This window comes from Nicotiana tabacum, chromosome 7, assembly GCF_000715075.1.
Source record: "Nicotiana tabacum cultivar K326 chromosome 7, ASM71507v2, whole genome shotgun sequence".
In the NCBI taxonomy this organism is placed as follows: domain Eukaryota; kingdom Viridiplantae; phylum Streptophyta; class Magnoliopsida; order Solanales; family Solanaceae; genus Nicotiana; species Nicotiana tabacum.
The window spans coordinates 116,441,929-116,461,866 of NC_134086.1; the positions used below are offsets into that span (position 1 = coordinate 116,441,929).

Below are 19,938 nucleotides of genomic sequence, written 5' to 3' on the forward strand. Positions count from 1 at the left end.
GGTTGAAAACTTCGAAAAAGGCGGCCTAGGCAAAAGTTAGGACATAAAAAAAAATCACCTAGTCTGAACTACGGTATGACTTGATCCTCTTCACCGAGATACGTAGGCAGCTTAGAGTTTCATTCTAAGTTCAGTCGCGTAAGTTCAAAAGATACATATTGCCCCAATTGTTGTTCGAATGAAGTACGAAGGAATGTAAGATCAAGCTGAAATGTCATCCTCCCGTTGAACTTTAATCTCATTTGATTTAAAGGGGGCAACCCTCCCTGTTAAATTGATATCTTCAATGAGCCAATTTTAGGAGGATGTCAAGTATTTGCATTGAAGTCCAGGAATTCTCTATGTCTTCAGGTTCGCCAAACCTTCAAGTTTGTTGATCTCCAAGTCCGCCCTCTGCCTTAAAAAGGGGGGGAGAGGGAAGAGAGGCGTCGAAAGGAAACACAAGTATAAAGAAAAGATTGCTTGGCACAACGTTTTAAATTCAGTGAGACTTGAACCCAAGATATTTGTGAGAATATAGCTCTTAAATTTCGATTAATGGCAAGTGAGACATCTTCCAATCTCGAGGCTTCCATACCAAGATACAAAAGTTTTGGTGAAGTCGCGCAACCTGAAATCATCAGCGTGTCAAAATTTTACGTTAGACTTTGGAATATTATCTGAAACTATCCTTAAGGTATTAAAATCTGCATTTTGGATATGATTTAAATTTCGAAGTTTGGTTTCCAAAAAATCAAACGGTTTGTAATTTCGATGTTTCTACAGCAAGATATGAATTTTTTTGGTGAGACTGCGCAAATCTGGAATTGATAGCGTGGTACAATATAAAGTTGATTTCAAAATATTATCTGGGACGATTCTGAAGTTGTTTGATTAAGAATTTTGGATATGTTCTAGATCTTGAAGTTTAGTTTTCTTGAAATCAAACGGTTTGCAATTTCGATATTTCTACACCGAGATATGAATTTTTTGGTGAGACTGCGCAAATTTGGAATTGATAGCGTGGTGCAATATAAAGTTGATTTCAAAATATTATCTGGGACGATTCTGAAGTTGTTTGATTGAGAATTTTGGATATGTTCTAGATCTTGAAGTCTAGTTTTCAAGAAATCAAACGGTTTGCAATTTCGATATTTCTACACCAAGATATGATTTTTGTTGGTGAGGCTGCGCGAATCTGAAATTTTCAACGTGGTGGAATCTAAAGTTGGTTTCAAAATATTATCGGAGACGATTTTGAAGTTGTTTGATTGAGAACTTTGGATATGTTCTAGATCTTGAAGTCTAGTTTTCAAGAAATCAAACGGTTTGCAATTTCGATATTTCTACACCAAGATATGGATTTTTTTGGTGAGGCTGCGCGAATCTGAAATTTTCAACGTGGTGGAATCTAAAGTTGGTTTCAAAATATTATCTGGGGCGATTCTGAAGGTGTTTGATTCTAAATTTTGGATATATTTTAGATATTGAAGTCTAATTTTTGAGAAATCAAATGGTTCATTATTTGGACTCTCCCACGACAAAATATGAATCTTTTGTTTCAAGCGCTTAAAGCCGTAAATTATGCGAATCAAAAGAGAAGCTGAAACATTTAAGCCCTCGAAGTCTCCAAGTTGAAATCTTCAAGTTCGTTGGTCTTCAAGCTGAAGTCTCCACGTTCGCCACCCTTCAAGTTGAGATATCTAAGCCCTCCAGGTCTCCAAGTTGAAATCTTCAAGTTGAGGTCCTCAAACTCGTCAGTCTTCAAGTGGAAGTATCTGAGCCCTCAATTTTTTAGATTGAAACGTCAAAGTCCGCCGAATCTTCAAGTTTGCCGGTCTTCAAGTTGAAGTCTGCAAAGTCCCCTGAATCTTCAAAGTTTTCCAAATGTTCAAGTCAATGTCATCAAGTCCATGAAGTCTTCGAGTTGAAGCTTTATTACTTTCCAATCTTAAGGTGGACATATGAGTGCCTTTGCACCTTAAGTTGACCTCTTCGTGGGTTTGTCCTTAAAAGGAACTATAACTTTCCAATCTTAAGGTGGACATATGAGTCCCTTTGCACCCTAAGTTGGCCTCTCCGATAGTCGGGCCGTTTTGAGAGTAATCTCTCCGGTAGTCGGGCCGTTTTGAGAGTAATCTCTCCGGTAGTCGGGCCACATTGAGAGTAATCTCTCCGGTAGTCGGGCCACATTGAGAGTAATCTCTCCGGTAGTCGGGCCACATTGAGTAATCTCTCCGATATTCGGATAGGGATTTGTACCCATCCCTTCACACCTAAGACCGCTTTCTTCATGCGTGAATCATCTTGTTGAACAAGAACATATCTTTCTCGCTTGACCTACAAAAAAAAGAAGGCAAAAACGCAGTAGAAAAAAAAAGGAAAAAAAATTACTTTCTCGTTACTGCTCTTCAAAGTGGCTTGCAAGAACCAAAGATTAATGCTCAATTGGTGAAGTAGTATGGAGTTTATATAGAGCTTGCAAAGAGGCTGCCGAGAACTTATTTCCGATGTGGGATCGAGTGTATGAGGAAGCTGTTACAATCCTTCTCCGTATATGATGCATCTGGTCGGCGACAATGAGTCCAAGAAGGACTCAAATTGTTGTAAGAAGCTATACTAATATATTGTGTCTAATCATGACAATGGAAAAGATTTCCTTTCCCGAAAGGAATTGCAGACGTAAGACAATTATGATTTTATATTGAAATCATAACTTTCAATAGCTTTGTCTTAGCCCTATTTAAATTAAATGATCATTATATTGTTCAAATAATTGACGGGGTGTACACATAACAAAATCGCATGGACAATCTTTTGTGCTCTAAACTGGCCTAAACCAAGTTTGAAAGACCGCCAGTACTTCGTTACCCGTTTTCGGTTTTGACAAGTCTACACCTCAACAAGTCTTAAAGTGGGGGCATTTGTAGGCATATAAATTTTATTAAAATTAAATTCAAAAAATAATTTGGACTATATTTTAAATTCAAGATATATTGGTCCAAATAAATATTATGGGCTAATATAATTGAATTAATTATATAAGTCCAACACATATGGGTTAAATAAATAAGTCTTAATCCATTGGGCTAGCCCATTTAATTGGGCTAAAGGGTCAGCCCACTTCATTAAGCCCAAGATGACATCTCCTAGAGGTCCAGTTTGGTGCCACGTGTCAAATGACATGGCACGCCAAGTCAAACGGAAGAGCCAATAGGATCATGCCACGTGTCAAAATGACATGTCATGCCAAGTCATATTAGTAGGCTAATGAAATCGCGCCACGTGTGCAAGTGACATGTTCTGGCCAATCAAATGTGGCCATGTCACACTTCAATTTGATTGGTCGGAAAGAGTTTGTTCTTATCACAACTCCTCCCTTCCACAACTACAAATAGGGGTTTTCATAACCCAGAAAAAACACCAGAAGTTATAACAAGAAGCAAGAGAGAGCTCGTGGATCAAACGCCGCGAATTTCTCTGCAAGTTTCAAGGTTCCAGCAATCAAGTTCAAGAAATCAAGTTCAAGCTCAAGAACGAAGAACGAATCAAGATCAAGTTCAAGCAATCAAGCTCAAGCTTAAGAACAAGATCATCGTTCGTGGAAACAAATATAGATTCAAGATCAAGCTCAAAAGCCCTTGAATTTATTTAATATTGAAAAGAAGAATTAGAGGATCCATGGAGATTGTAACACTCAAATATTCTAAATAAAATAGTACGATTGTTGCGATATTTTCGGTCTTGATTTTATTTTCTTGATGCAAATTTATTGTCTACAGTATTGGGATGAGTTATCCACCTCTATAGTGAAACGGGTTTTTCCATGGGTAATTGGGGGGGGGGGGCTCAAAATACTATTATTAGCTTTCTGGAGGAAATGATGGGATGCAGAACGGCAATGGAGGATCTCTCGAAGCTCATTGATAATCATCTTCTTATTAGTCTTTCTTGGATTGGGATTGGCCAAAGGCGGAGGAATCGACATCAAGATCAAGACTTGTTAGATTCTTGGTGTCAACCTCCTAGGAGGAACAGGTAGCAAATGTGCTTCAGATTCCCTTGCCAGTGCTAATCTCGTCCTACTCTCCCATCATGCAAGACTAGAAGGTAGTAGAGGTACAAACATGCAAGCTCACCTCAGATTTGAGAATATGTGGCTAAAGGCAACGGATTTCAAACATAGAGTGGCGGGCTGGTGCAATGGATTTGTAATCACGGGCAAACCATCATCCCAACTCGCAAAGAAGTTAAAAATGCTAAAAGGGGCATGCATGTGTGGAATAGGGAAGTTCTTGGGAGAGTAAATGTGAAGAGAGCTTATGAATGAGTTGGGGGAAAGTTGAGAGCGGCGAAATGATGACGGGAAAAGGGAGGAAGAAGGAGGTGAAGAGAGAGATAACTGCGCCGGCTATAGCTCAAGAGAGTAGTAGGAGACAAAAATCGAGGGCTTTATGGTTGGAGGAGGGGGTTTGTAGCGAATAAGAGGAGAAATTTTGCCTATGGAAGTGGATAAGGGGGTATATTAGGGAGATGAGGTAAGGGGCAATAGTAGAATTTATAAACACTTGTACAAAGAGGAGGTGAATTGGAGACCAAAGTTGCGAGGGCTAGTGTTCAATCAAATTGGTGAGGATAAGGGAGTGGTCCCGGTCCAGGGGTTCACCCTGGCGTTCTTCCAACAATGTTCGCATACAGTCTAAGGAATGATTATGTAAGATCATTTCTACAGTTTATTGCACTTGCTTGAATACAATAATGCTTTTGTCTTTCTCCTCTCAACTTAGGCCATGTTCAACTGAGAAAGCGAAAGTACGGATAAATACATTGTGTATCTTCGAGAAACAGTGGCACACTATAGTAAATAAGCACGTCCTCTAATTTAATGGATGTAAACAATCTTTTCTACACAGTCCGTATGCAAAATTATATTCAGTTTCTTGGGGTTCATTCACTTTCGTCGCAATTGCAGTTCATTTCCTTTCTCGTAACTCAAAGGGTTAAAGAAGTTCACGGTGCACTGTGATTGATTACCTTTGCTGCTGATGTTTACCCTGTGACTTGGTGACTAATTTCTTTCTCTACATGGACTTTTACTAAATAATATATTTTTGATTTTGCAGGCAATGCTTGAAAGCATATCACCCTGAATGTGTGGGGATAGCTGACTCGTTTTTGACAAGTGATAAACGTTGGATATGTGGCAAGCCTCTTAATTCATTCTCCTTTAAGCAAATTTAATATTTCTAAATTTACTCTTTCTCCTTTTGTTTTGTCTGTAGTATTTCTTCTTTTGCTAATTTATCGATTTTGAATAGCCAAAGTGAAGCATGACAAAGCATACTGTATATTGAGCGAGAAAAGGCAATTGAATTTTGAGTTCTGTTATATTTAGATTTTCCAAAATAAACACTGGAAGAAAAAACTGTCTTTGCCATTTCTCCATGTATACTAAAATGAAAAGGGATACCAAGTCTCTCCTTAGATAACTGCTTTGCAACCTTGCCTATTTACCCTATCATAGTTACTTGGATGAACCAAAATAGTTTTCTTTGATGAAGATTCAATGTAAAAGGGAGGACATTAAGTTATATAGTAGGAGAAGTCACTTGAAACTGTCTGTTGTGTTCAAGGAATTAGAAAGACGCCACTTTGACAAACAAGGTTTCCAATGATTTGAATGTTCAGGAAATATTTGTTGTAAGCTGGGTTTGTTTTTTTTTTTTTTTTTTTTTTTTTGCAAGTAAATAATTCTCGTTAAGGAATAAATTTCCAAGGATACATGATTCCTCCTGTAATGGTATGCCGTCCATAGTTGCTGAAGTTCCCCTTCATGCCAGTTAGCCGCTTTAGGAATAAAGTTTAATTTTTGGATCCATTGTAATTTCACTCTTATCTTGCCTCAATGGAATCTTTTGATGGCTGGATGCTACATTTAAAATCTTAACAACTTGCTAGTTATGCTCAGCTGCCTTTGGTCACTTATGCACCAAAGCGTTGCTTTTATATGTTGCTCATTATAAATCAGCTTTGTTTTCTCATCCAAATTTATGAACCACATTGATCTCCACTGGAGCAGTTCAGGTATTCCAAACCTATTCAAAAATTCCAAAGTTTGGACTCATAAGCCCACCAAACTCATCTCCTTAATCTCCCTCTTGTAATAAGTGATTCTGCTGCTGGTTTCAAGGTATATATGAAGAGAAAATTTGCATTGGGGAGCCAATTCACGTGCTTTCCATATGGAATTCGCTAATTTAGTTTGGTTACTCTTGAACATTGTTTCTATCAGGTGGTCAAGAGTAGCATCCAGCCAAACAATGTCGCAAAACATGGGTAAATAAATTGTGCAAAACTGCTCCTATTAGGCAGGGTGGTGATCACGCCCAACTCTAGTCCTAAAAAGGATAGGCGATCACTGCAAATATAATCCGGTCTAAGAGTCCGGAGTCGAATCCCACAAAGAACTAAGATTTGGCTGTAACTCTTAACTATCACTAAGAAGACAAGCTCGAATAATTTCTAAGCTATATGTTAGAATAGTTATGTGAATATATGTAATTAGTCCTAGTCCTAGGGCTGCGCATATATCGGATAAAACCGATAACCCGAACCGTTAATTGTTTATTGGGTTATCGGTATCGGGTAATTGAGTTAACGATTTAGAATTTTTTCACTATTGATTGATTCGGGCCTCGGGTTGCCAATTATGTTAATGGGTTAACCGATAACCCAATAAGAATTAATAAAATTACGACTCTACCCTTAAGTATGTACATATGCTAGAGCTTCAGTTCATTCTCTCCTATTCTTTCTCAGTCGCACTCTTCATTTGCTTCATCTTCATTCTTCATAGGCCTTACTAGTTACTCCTAGTGTAAGTCTTTAGACTTATACATTAGGCTTTTAATTTCTATAACAAAATTCATCTTCATGTTGGTATTTTTGTCGGTTAATGATTCTTTATTTTTTTATTTTCATTTCTTAATTTTGTGAGCTCAAGTTATGCGGCCTATAACTACTACCAATTTCTCTTTGCACTTATCAATTCTCAATCGACAATCTTCGTCAGTTTCGGGTATATTTTTGAACATTATTCTTCTGTACAGTACGCTGAGCTTTGACATCATGACAATATTTTCTTGCCTTCTAGGCGTTTTTCATTTTTGTGTTAGTATTGCCCATGCACAGATCAAGATTTTGCTCTATGGTTTCTTTTTTCAAGTTAGGCATTTGACAAACAACATCCAGTTTATCTTGGACTGTTAGTAATATATGTTTGGACTTGTTAATTTTAAGGTGAAATTGCTACTACTTTGTATTATTATTAATGTATGAGAAAATGCATAAAGAACCTATTCAACTTGTCCTGAAAAATCATTTACTCACCTAAACTTTACGGGTGTCCAGTACCATCCTATTCTTATTCAAAGTGAAATTAGTACCCCCTTCAAAGGTGAGGTGGCAGAGAAACTAATTTCACCTTACTTAAAGCGCGCGGAAGGCTGAGAAACTGTAAAAAGCTACTTAACTTTTACAGATGATAATTTTCCATTAGTTGTTACATTTAATTACACTTAATTAGTTGTATTTGATGTAATACTAACCCTTTTTATTTTCATTTTCCTGTTTTCTTTTCTTCTCCTTCCTCTTTCCTTTTCTTCTCTCTCTTTCCTCCATTATCACAAGAGAGCAGCACCATACAAGCATAATCGTAACAGAACAAAAATTAAAGACTGATAGCTCTTTCTACACCTATTTTATCATCTCCTCCACCCTCAAATTGTTCTTCACAGCTTGGCCGGAGCAAACAACTAAGGTGAAAACGAAAACCCAACACTTTATTGAATCTTTCTTAGCTTCCTCTTGCTTTGCGGTTGTGCTCTATACATTAACTTTACTTTATATATTTATTTTTCGACCAAGATGGAAGAAGAAAATTGACGAGAAAACCCCAAAAAAAGAGATCATTTTCTTGTCAATATAGTCAGCTAGTTTCTCTTGCAAAGGTTCCATCAAAAAAACTTTTTCTGAAAAAGTCACTTCTTTAGTTGTAATTTGATTGCCCATGGAGATCCAACAAATGTGACTGAAATTTCTTAGGCAAGCTGGAAAATTTGATAAATATATTTGGAATATTTTTAAGGAGAGAAAGAAAGGTTCGGTTGGGGGAGGGGGACGATTATTCCGGTCAAAGAAAGAAAAAAATGAAAAAACTTGCGAAAATGCCACGTCTCAGCGTGTGTAAACACTACTTGGGTAGAATTTGGTTGTGACATTTTAGGGGTTAAATAAATTCATCTTGGATAAGAATAGGGTGGTAATAGGACACCCGTAAAATTTAGATATGTAAATGATTTTTCAGGACAAGTTGAATGGGGTCTTTATGTATTTTCTCTTAATGTATTTGGACAACTGCTGTTGAAGAATTAGTACTATTCCAATTGTGGCCTCCAGACAGAACGCAGAAATGGGTAGTATACTATATGTGAATTCTTTTCTCTTTTTTGCTTAACTCCAATGAATTGTTTCTCTTTTTTGCTTAACTCTATATTGAGTTATTTTATCAGGTAAACCGATAATGATCGATAATCGATTAACCGATATCTTATCGGTTCGGTTATCGGGTTATCAAATTTGTAAATCGATAACCGATAATATTCATAACTAAACTGAACCGACTGATGCCCACCCCTACCTAGTCCCATATATAATAGGAGTAGGTTATGTGTTATGTATACTTTAAATAGGGCTCATTGTAACATAGAATATCAATAATAGATTTTTCTCAAGCATTCGCACATGGTATATAATTATCGTTGTGCGTCATTCCAATGACATCCGGGAAGAAATCCGTCGTCACCGTGTAATTTTCCGGTGACTTGAGCAGCTGTTCACGTCAATCTGAGTTTCAGTGGGGTTTGTGCAAATCCAACACCACCACAAGGTTCTCCTGTCACCGGCGACCAAACCCAGTGAAGTTCTCCGGTAGAAAACTTCACACGCACTATCACGCGCCTTCGGCAGTTAGGGTTTCGGCGCGTGAGGTAATTTTCCGGCATCTTTCAAGTCTGATTTTTCTACTGGGCTGGTTGCCTGCCTCTTCCGACTCGACCCATCGAGATTTTGTGGTTTCTCAGTTACCGAAAAAGTGTTTTCCGGCAAGAGTAGTGGTTTTTCAGCGAAAGCAGTGGTCTGTCACTGTTTAGGTCACTTTTCCGGCCACCTTATTCACATAACTATTCTAACACTATAAAAATCAAGATTCTTATGTCTAATTAATTAACTAGAAAATTAAAAAAAGTAAATTAACAACTAGAGATACTAAGGCCTCATTTGTTTTTTTAAGATTAAGACGCCTGAATCTGAATACACATCTGAACATCAAGGTGTGTATTAAGATTAAAACATCTGAATTTGATTACATATCTGAATATATTAGATGTGTATTAAGATTTGAATACTAAAAATTAAGACTGTTTGATTTTTAACATCTGAATGTATAAAAAATATTTTATTTGAAAATTAATAAACATAAAATTCAAATGAATATTAACTAATCTAATATTCTATCAATAAATATATAGTTTTTTAAAATATGATAGCTGTTGGTGGTGATGATTAACGGGTGAATGCCGACTAGAGACGGTGGTTGGTAGTAGTTTTGGTTGATGATGGTAGTTCATGCTAGTAGCTAGTAGTGATTGGTAGTGGTGGCGATTATGATTGATGATGGTGGTGACAAGTGGTGACAAGTGGTGATAGTTAATAATGGCAGGTGGTGGTAGTAATTGTGAATGAGGAAGGTAATGGGTTGGCAGGTTATAATGATGGGCGGTGCCGGCTGTGGTTGTTGATGGTGATAGGATGGTTAGTTGTGGTAGTTGAGGTGGATGAGTGTTGATTGTGGGTGAGAATGATGGTGGTCAGAGTGGTGGGATGGTGGGTGGTGATGGTCAATAATGGTGGCGGCTATGATTGAGGATGATAGTGGCGTGTTGATGGTGGTGGCATGGTGGTAGTTGATAATGGTAGGTGGCGGCGGCAGTTAATAATGAATATATGATATCATCTTAATGAAATTAAGTCTTTGTTATAGATCTTAATCATACAGACCTATTCAGACCCATTAAGTGGTTGTGAAGTAAAAAAAACAAACACACTTAATGATTAAGATATGAATAATTAAGATTCAGACTTTAAAAACAAACGCACTTAATGTCTGAGATCTGAATGATTAAGATTCAGACCTCTATTAAGTGCAAACAAATGAGGCCTAAGTGTTGGAGACAAGATTAAGAAGGTCTAGAGTTATTGTTTCCCCAATTGATCTCCTTGTGTGTTCTTGCCTCCTTAGGCCGAATCCCCCTCCTTAGGTCGAAGCTCTTAGGCCGAATTCCCCCTTCTTAGGACGAATCCCCCCCCTTCCCCTTCAAAAGTGAGTTTAAAGACTATTTATATGGGATAGGGTTAGCATGGGGCGAAATAATACAAGCCAACTTTTGAATAGACTATTCAGGTTAGCTCGTTCACTCTCTCGTGCGCACGCGAGAGTGAATGAGCAAAGTTCTTCTCTTTTTTTTTTTCCTTCTAGGTCTCTCGTGCACTTCCATGCCTTTTTGCCATAATCCGCTGTTTTTTTTTCAAGCTCTCCTTAGCTAGCTCGTTCACTTTCTCGTGTGCATGCAAGAGTGAACGAGCGAAGTACTTCTCTTGTCTTTTGGTCCCAAATAACTTCTTTGGCTCATCTTTAATCCAACTTGCTCCTACATATAAGAATGCACGTAATTAGCATAATTAACTACAAAAACTCGTGTAATCTCCCACGTTCACACAAGTTATGAGATGAAAGTACACCAAAAAAATATGCATTTTTAGCCTTTTATCAACACCCCACACTTAAACTCTTGCTCGTCCTCGAGCAACTTTCAAAATTAAGCACAATGGCAAGAAACACATTTCAACAAAAATTACTCAAGCATCACATCAATGATAATGGTTTATACCAACACTTAGAACTCAACATAAGAACTATTGACATCTTTCTTCAAAATTTGACCCATGCCCAGACTATTTAAAATATTTGTGCGACTTCTTCTAACATCCTAACCTCAAAAGATGACTCCAGTACATTTCCTACTCTGACTCACTTCTTGTGTGAACTCAAAATGCCTGAACTTTACTAGTAATTTACACAAATGAAGGAGTTCTTCTAATTTACGAAGAGTTTTCCTTCCTTTCAGAAACTTTCCTATTTCTCTTCGTCTATATTGTCCACATAAGTCCTTATCAAAAAAAAAAATATTGTCCACATAAGTACAAACGGTATACATCCCATGCTATGCTCGTCGTCTTTTTTCTTCCGAAGGCCTAATTAAGGAGCATGTTTTTAATCATAACACACGCAACCCATTGTACTCCGGAGAAATTCAAATAGGCTCCCCCACAATTGGTGAACCTTGTAGTGCAAAATAAGATGGTCCACATCTTCCCTCAAGTTCTTGCACATGTCGGAACAATCTACATGTGTTACTTCCCTGCTTCTAAGGTTCTCGAGAGTAAGGATGGCCCCTCTTGCTCCTAGCCAAGTGAAAAAGCAAAGTCTTCTTGTTGTTCTATGCTTCTTTTCTTATCTTCCAGCATCCTCTATGGTAGAAAGATTCAACCGAGAAGAGTCCAACTTTCCCATCCCAATTCCCTATGTCACTTGTTACATTGTGAGAAGAAAATATTGACACATGTATAGTAAACTCTTAATAGTTTTGAGTTAATCGTCTCCAAACAATCTCTAAAACGATGGCCTAGCGGCTAGGAGCTTGAATAACGTCTTTGGGAACCGGTACTTGGAAGTAGCAGATGTCCAATCAATTAGTCGAAGCGTACGCAAGCTGGTGTGGATACCACAGCGATATACATTTCATCAGGAGGAGAAAAATATCCTTTATGAATAATAGATTTCCAAAAGCAATTTTATTCCAGCTACCAAAGTTGATATTTCTAATACTTAATATTAAAATATTTTGGAAATATTTTTGGAGTGTAATTGTCATAATTGAAGGTGATTGATACGTAATTGTCATAATTCGATTTGTGGAAGAAGCCACTAATGCTCATGTCAGGATAAGTTGCCTACGTCAATCCCTTGGGGTCCTGCCTCTCTCGGACCCTGCATGAACGGATGCTTTGTGCATCAGGCTGCCCTATTGATGAATACAACTTTTCTTATTCCATTCCTCAATAACACAAAAGTTAATATTTAATCTCTTGTGCTTTCAAAAACAAATATTGAAGAACTGATCTTGTCAATCCTTCTTAGTTACAGCACCAAAAATCAAACTAGGAAAATACATCAGTATGGGGAAGAGAAAAAGTTTACTTGAGAATTGATTATGAATCTATTCCATTCTAAATGCACAAAGCTTAACTTGGAGATTATGGTTGTGTTGATGATAGCATATGAAAAGCTCTTGTTGATTTTGAGTGATGAGGAAACCAAGATTGAGAAAGACTTGAGACAACCCCTCTATAACTTTTAGTGACTAGCTGCAGATGATTTTACAACAAATTGGTCAATGTTTTATAGTTCAAATCATATTCTCTAAGAATGTTAGCATGCAAGCTTCAATAATAATTTGCATATTCAGACTCAAAGAGTTAATGTGACATTTCCTCTACACCTACTGATGCAATATCTTGGCAAATTAATTTCTTAAACTTCGTGCAGTGTCAAATTGATCAAGCAAGATGAAACTGAGATTTTTGTTAATCAACTTGTGGCACAAATAGAAACTGAGATACTTGCTTTTCAACAATATATTTAACAAAAGCACCACTATTCCTTATATAGCTTCTTTTGCTACTTCATTGTGAAATTTTTTGCTAACTGTCTTGGCACAATTGGAAAGAGTTACTTTCTAGGCAGTTTCGGGGGGTCTCACATTTCTCCGTACAGTATTTTTGATGCAGTTGCATGGTATTGGAGAAAATTTACTCGCAGAGAGAGGAAGGAGGAAAACTGTTCTTTGCTAGAGCCAGTATTTTTTTTATTCCTTTGTGTAGTTAGATTTTCTATTTGTTGCACAAGTCAGGAGGAAAATAAAAATATAAAGGAACCAAAAAGAAAATTAAAAGTATTTGGTGGCTAGCCCTATTTCAGGATGAGCAAGTATGCTTAGTGCTGATTTAATCCTGAAATTAATACTGCATAAGGAATTGTTTTCTCATTATTTGGAGATAAATTACTATACGGAAATTGTTAAGCTCAAAAGTAGACTTAGATTTTTTATTTTTTTTTATAAAAAAAGACCTTAATATGTAGATACAAGTTTGAATTTCGTCACCTAATCAAAGCCATAATTCTGTATGGTTAGGTCTCTTTAAATCGTACGTGTGTATGCTTAACAATCCTTGATTCTAATATGATAATATACTTGAGTCTAGAGAAAATATAAGGGCTTAAAATAGTACTAATATACTAAGACATGGATTGTTGGAATCACATTTTCTGGAGTGCTGAGTTTGATTTAGAAACAATTTTGCCTCTAAATTACAAAAATATATTAGAATAAATCCAATTGCTTTATTTGGCTCCAAATTGCTACTGCACCACTTTTTTGTAATGATGAATTACAATGCTAGAGTATATATGTGGTAACTGCTTCTGAAATAAATGAGTTTGTCTGTAATCTCAAACACATTAGATTGCAATCAAATATTTTTAGTTTGAGTACTTATCTTCTGGGCATGTGTTGCCTTTTCATTACATAGAGTTAAATAATTGTGTGAAAAGTAACATCAGTTTTACCATGTTCCAGGATGGCATAAATGCTTAGTTTGCCTGAGAAGTCCAAATTATCACTGTTATTGTTGTGATAGAGCTGTATGCTCTCGGTGCATTGGTCGAGTCGAGTTTGTCCTTCTTAAAGGGAAGTATGGATTCTGCAATAACTGTTTAAAGCTCGCATTGCTCGTGGAAGAAGACGTGAATGTTGATTCTGATGGGGTATGCATGACTATTATGGTTATTCTCAAACTATAATGTTTGGTTCAGTACTAATTAATTACTTACTTTACTATTTTGGAAATGTTTATCTTTACATCTGAAGAAAACTTGTCATGGGAACTTAACTGAACTAGCCCAGGAAATATCTTGAACATGCACCTTACTAGCATGACGCTTTACAGCATTTACATATAATTGTGTGTTATATTCATGATAGTAGGAGATAAATGAAGCCAAATCTCGAAAGCACTTTGAGACGCAACAGGCTCGACAATAGGAAAGTATGAGATGCTTTATGAGTCTCTCTTTAAAATACTATCTATATTCATCTGTGATTATTAAAAAGAAGTAATAGAGATTATATAAGGAAAAAGACAGAAAATCCTGTTCAATTTGGAAGGTGAACTGTATTTTATGGAAGTTTAAAAAGTTACTTGTCTCTTACGAAGTGGCTTCACACTGGTTTAACAGGAGAGGAGCTCGGTAGATAATGTTGTATTTACGGGGCGTAAGTTGGATCATCGTTTTGATGTTTTCTGGATTTTCTTCTTCTAGGGTTCCGAAGTTGAATTTATTCTAGCTACATGTGAGGTGGATATTATGATAATTGATCTTTTTTGTCACAAACTCTATTTAACAGCTAACATTTCCTCGGTTTGAGCATGTAAGATTACGTCTTGTGGATTTATCACTATTATCAGATTGGCAATATTCAGTTAGAGGAGTCTTCTTTTATTTCTTGCTATAATCTTCCTCTCTTATTTGCTCTGTTAATCCAGTAGTTGATGGAGTAATCTGTTTCATTTCTCATATGAATGATTGTTGTTTTCCAGGAATGCGTAGACCTCAGAGATCGGGAAACATACGAGGGCCTTTTCAGGGAGTATTACGAGATAGTAAAGGAAAAAGAAGGCTTTGACAAAAACAGTGTTCTTGCTGCTAAGGCTCAACTAGACAAGGAAAAAAGTTGCCGAATTAACTCTGATTCTGATAAATGTAGTGATGAAGAGGATGAATTTAGTGAAGAGGATGAGCAATTCGCTTCGGACGATGGAGATTTAAATGACGGAGAACCTTACAAGAAAGGACTTAAAAAGAAGAGATGTACACAGCAAAAAACAAAGATGCAAAGAAGAGTAAAGTCAAAGAAAAATGAATTTGTCGGATGGGGATCAAAAGCTCTAATTGACTTTCTTCAGTTTATTGGCCAAGATACTAGAGAAAAATTATCTCAATATGATGTGACCTCGATCATAAGTAAATATGTAAAAGAACATAACCTTATCCATCCAGTTAAAAAGAAAAGGATCGTTTGTGATGTTTGGTTACAAGCTGTTTTTGGGAAGAAAGAGGTCAACAGACACAGAATATATAGCCTCCTTGACAGCCACTTCATTGAAAATGAGGAGCGATCGAAAAAGGATAAGCTTGATCATGATCTTGAAGACAATGACACAGAAAAGTTGGTGGCTGAGAAAAAGGCTGAACAAAACAAGATGTCCTCAGTTAAGTATTCCACTGCAGCTCAAAGTCCAGCTGAACAAAACAAGATGTTGTCAGTTAAGTATTCAACCGCAGCTAAGAGTCCGTTTGCAGCCTTGATTCCTGAAAATATCAAACTTGTTTACCTGAGGAGGAGCTTGGTGCTGGAGATTATCAAACAGCCTCAGCCAATAGAAGCAAAGATTATAGGAAGTTTTGTCCGGATCAAGTTAGATCCACGTGATTACAGGCGGAGTAACTCTCATCAGCTTGTGCAAATTGCAGGTTGTTTTAACTTGACTTCATACTTTGATTTATCTTGAAATAGTTGCCAAACATCCCTCGCGTCTTCCATAAGAAGTTTTTGGATAATTGGACAGTAACTAACCAGAAAGCCTGTTTTTTCGCATTTTAATTGATTATGTTTCCTTCACCTTTTGTTGTTATCATGTCATTGATAATCTGTTCAAGCATCTAAATATAATGTTCCTAATAGCACATGAAATAAAAGTTGAAAGTTGAAACTCGTTTTTCATCTTCCCATGAACCAGATTTCCTTTTGTAAGTCATTTTGCTGAGTTCTTAATGCTGTGAGGACAATATCGTCTTAACACCCTTCTGTATTTTGTTTGGAACAAATAAACCGTATTCGGTCTTAAATTTTATTATACTTCCTCTGCCCAGAGTCAACCTGTATCTTTCTTTGACTACAAATATGTTAGAATAAGTTTAAATAAGATTTTACCAAAATAAGGGTGATTAGCAGTAATTTCTATCTTACTTTTAAATATGTAAATATTTTTAAAAAATATTTAAAAGTCAATGTCTGAATTCACATAGAGAATTAAATGAGTTGACTCCGGATTGGACAACTTTTTTCGCGACGGAGGTTGACGGTTGCTAAACTAAAACATGTTTTCTCCCATCCGGAAGAAGAGTAGAAGACCTAGTTCGACTAACACCAATATTGAGAGAGAAAATTAAATATAGGTTACTAGAATTAAACTTCATAGGATGTGGAGAAATTTGAAGTAAAAAATTGAAATGTGAATAAAGTGGCATAGATCACTGAAAAGATATGACATGATGAAAACTTCATCAAAAGATATGACATGATGAAAATAAGACAAATCAATCTATTAAAGAATATGATTAAATTGGGGAGAGAAAAGAGCAAGCAGGTCAAGTAAATGGGATGGAGAGAGTGAGGCGCACTTCTTTCAAATCTATTACAAGTCTTATATAGAATATTATCTTCCCTTAAGATCTTAATCTTCAGCTTGCTTCCAAACTGATTTCTTTCTTGTTCAAGCGAGTTTTCTCAGGGATCAAACGCGGATCAAGCGATGAGTGCAACAGTGAGATTTCTCTTCAAGTTTCAAATATGTCCACAGATGTTTGCTTGACCATGCTTTCTGATGATGAGTTTTCTAAGGTAACCTACTTCTTCTTTTTAGACATCTGTCTATTCGATCACTACCTATAATTTGACATGATTCTGCAGCTACATATACTGCAAATGACTGTGAATATTTTCGTATGCCTGCTCAAAAGTCCACCAAACTTCTGCTCATTTTGAGGAGGCAGATATACACAACCTTTATATGATCATTCTACCAATGCATTCATGAGATACAGAGATTAAATGTTGTTAATCGAAGTCTTGCATGTACAAATACTTGTCACTCTTCTAACTTGGTGTTGGATGTCCAAACTGCTCACAGCTGCCTTGCAAAAAAAGTAGTTACTTTTGGATGTTGATTATTTTCTAGGTTATATATGTTGCTCTTGGCCAAGTGTAAATGAAGCTAGGTGTGCCAAAGCATAATGTTGCTCTTCTAAAAAAATCATAGGTTTTCTTTTGTTTTAAGAAGGTGTTGTCATTGGCTGTCTCAGATTTTGGTGTTGTGACATTAAATTAAGATTTCAACCTAGGTCAAGATCCCAATTGGACCCAATGATGGGCATTGGGCAGTGTAGCATGTGGATTAGCTATCCTTTTCTATTTTGAATGGAGGAAAATGACTTTTTGACCCTTTAATTAGGAGTAGTCTGCACTGCAGAAATCATATATTCATACCTTTATTACAATTTTACACGACTCCTAAGATACTTGAACACCTAATATTTCGACTAAAATTTCAAATCACTTTACTTTAATACTTAAGTCTTATGCATATTAACTTGACTGGTTCAATAACTTGGATTAATTTATTGAAAAACTAATTTGGATAAGAAAGTCGAGCCTATGCTTTTACAATAAGTAGTCTAAAGCCATATAATTTGTTGAGGTTTTTGTTATTTAAGATGAAATAGTCTTAAAATGAGGGTGAATGGGAAATAGAGGGAAAAATAACCCAAAAAATTATAAAATAAAAATTCAAAAGTGTAAGTTCTTGAAAATAAATAATATTAATCATCTTTAGATTGATCGATAAAGGAAAAAATATTGCCATACAGAAATTCTCAAACATATAATGAAAGCACTAATAAGATAAAATTTTAAAATAAAAGATTAATGTAAAAATATAAATTGAAACACCACATACATTTGACCCCGATTTTGATCAACTCATAGATTCTTCCTTCGCGTCTCAAAAAAATGCTATAATTGACTTGAATACAAAGAGATATTGTCCATCACAAATTTATCAAATTTTTAAATGGACAGAAATCTAGTTGAATTTAAAGTTCTCTATAAATTAAAATCTAAATATATAAGATAATATTAATTATTTTTCTTGCCTAATATTATAATGAGCTTTTCAAATGTATTTTCTAATTAATTTTGACGAATGAACTATTATCATCATTCATAAAATGGCTCTAACTTTGATTTATCTTTGAGCTTTCCACCTATCTCTAAACCAAACCTTAAAGAAAATATGATATCTCACTATTCAAATTTCTATCCTTTGACCGAACTAATCTTACTATAGCATCTTTTTTCTCTAACTATTAAATTTCTCCTCAAGTATTCTATTATATCAAAGTTCCAAAAGGATGTTCTTTTTTTCCTTCAAAGAATGAAAATTCTCCTTTGAGTTTGTGGTTATTACCTAATATTACAATGAGTTTTAAAATATTAGCTTTAGTGATAGTAACATTTAAAAAGAGATTAAAATATCATATATAGTTACAAAGTAAAAGGAACAGAGTCTGAGAGCCTAAAATATCCTTGAATATAGAAGGAGTACCGACTAATATTATTGATTTTAATAACTATTAGTTCTTATTTATTCTTTGTGGACATTGCCGTTTTTGGTTTCTTGTTCATCATTATATCCCAACTCATTTCTCTCATTTGAATTAACAATTAGTAATTTTAATTGAATTTATCATTTGGATGAGAAGACAATATACCTTAATATTCTTGATCATTATTTAATATTAAAACAAAATTGTTAAAACGGGTAAAATGTAGTTCGTTCATTTTCAATATTCATGATTGTTATTAGATCTTGATAAATAAAAAACTAAAATTAAATTTTTGGTTTTTCTCTTTGAACATGAATTAGATTAAAGAGTTATGGTTATTTTACGCAATTCAAATAAGAAAATAATTTATTTAAGTTAAAATCTTTTTTCTTTAACTTCTAAATATTAGGAGTTCCTATTATATCAAAAAATTAGTTAATGTTGAAGTTCTGAATATTAAAAAATGATTAAGTGACGTTTGTATTTAATGTATAATATGATGTATGTGTTTTCCATCATTAATGATTAAAAGGTTTATATTAAAAAAAATAGTTTCTAAGTCACCTTAGACATTTGTGTTAATGTCAAAAAATTAGAGTTACCACTACTCACATGGTCCAAAAAGAAGGCAACAAAAAATTGAATTTTAAAAACATGCTTCATGATTCTTAAGTGTTTAATTCTACTAAAAAAAAACGAACACAAACTTTGAAGAAAAGCTTTCATTACAATTCCTAACATGTCAAGAATCGTGAATAGTTACACAAGTTGAATAAGGAAAAGATTTATAAAAATAAACTTACTCAAGTTTAAATTCCTACATATTAGGAGTTTTTACATAGTCCAAATAAGTAAGAATTTAATAAATAAAATTTAGTTGATTTTAAAGTCCTATATTGTATTAGGAAAATAATTAAAATACACAATTACAATTTTGTCCAATGTGACATCAATTTTTAAAGGGTAAAAAGGCGCACGACATTCGCTAAGAGGCTTCGCGCTTTTAACAGTATAGATGAGAAATACTTATCCAAAAATATTATAGGCCTATTAGGAAGGTATTACTGATTGTTCCCTTTTCCATCTACTTTTCAGTTGAGAGTTTGGGATCGTTTTGAGTATTTTTAACTGTGGAGGACAAAACTGATTGAACGTTTCTAGTAACTCTAGATCCAAATGGAAGCTAGTTTTTGTTTCTTCAGAATACTACATAGTATCTCAACGTTACTTGATTTGAAGCTGTTACATATATTCCTCTATACTTGAGAAAAACCTTA

At 35.3% G+C, this 19,938-nt stretch overlaps 1 protein-coding gene across 2 annotated transcripts in view; it reads left to right on the forward strand.

Annotated features, from left to right (window-relative positions):
• Positions 1 to 19,938, forward strand: part of LOC107811222 (zinc finger CCCH domain-containing protein 19-like) — a 37,577-nt gene that overhangs the window by 14,741 nt on the left and 2,898 nt on the right. For both annotated transcript variants that reach the window (XM_075217529.1, XM_075217530.1), the window contains exons 3-6: positions 5,103 to 5,182; positions 13,794 to 13,981; positions 14,815 to 15,748; positions 16,789 to 16,898. In XM_075217529.1, coding sequence (XP_075073630.1) covers positions 5,103 to 5,182; positions 13,794 to 13,981; positions 14,815 to 15,748; positions 16,789 to 16,898 — 1,312 coding nt within the window. The remainder of the gene's footprint in view (positions 1 to 5,102; positions 5,183 to 13,793; positions 13,982 to 14,814; positions 15,749 to 16,788; positions 16,899 to 19,938) is intronic.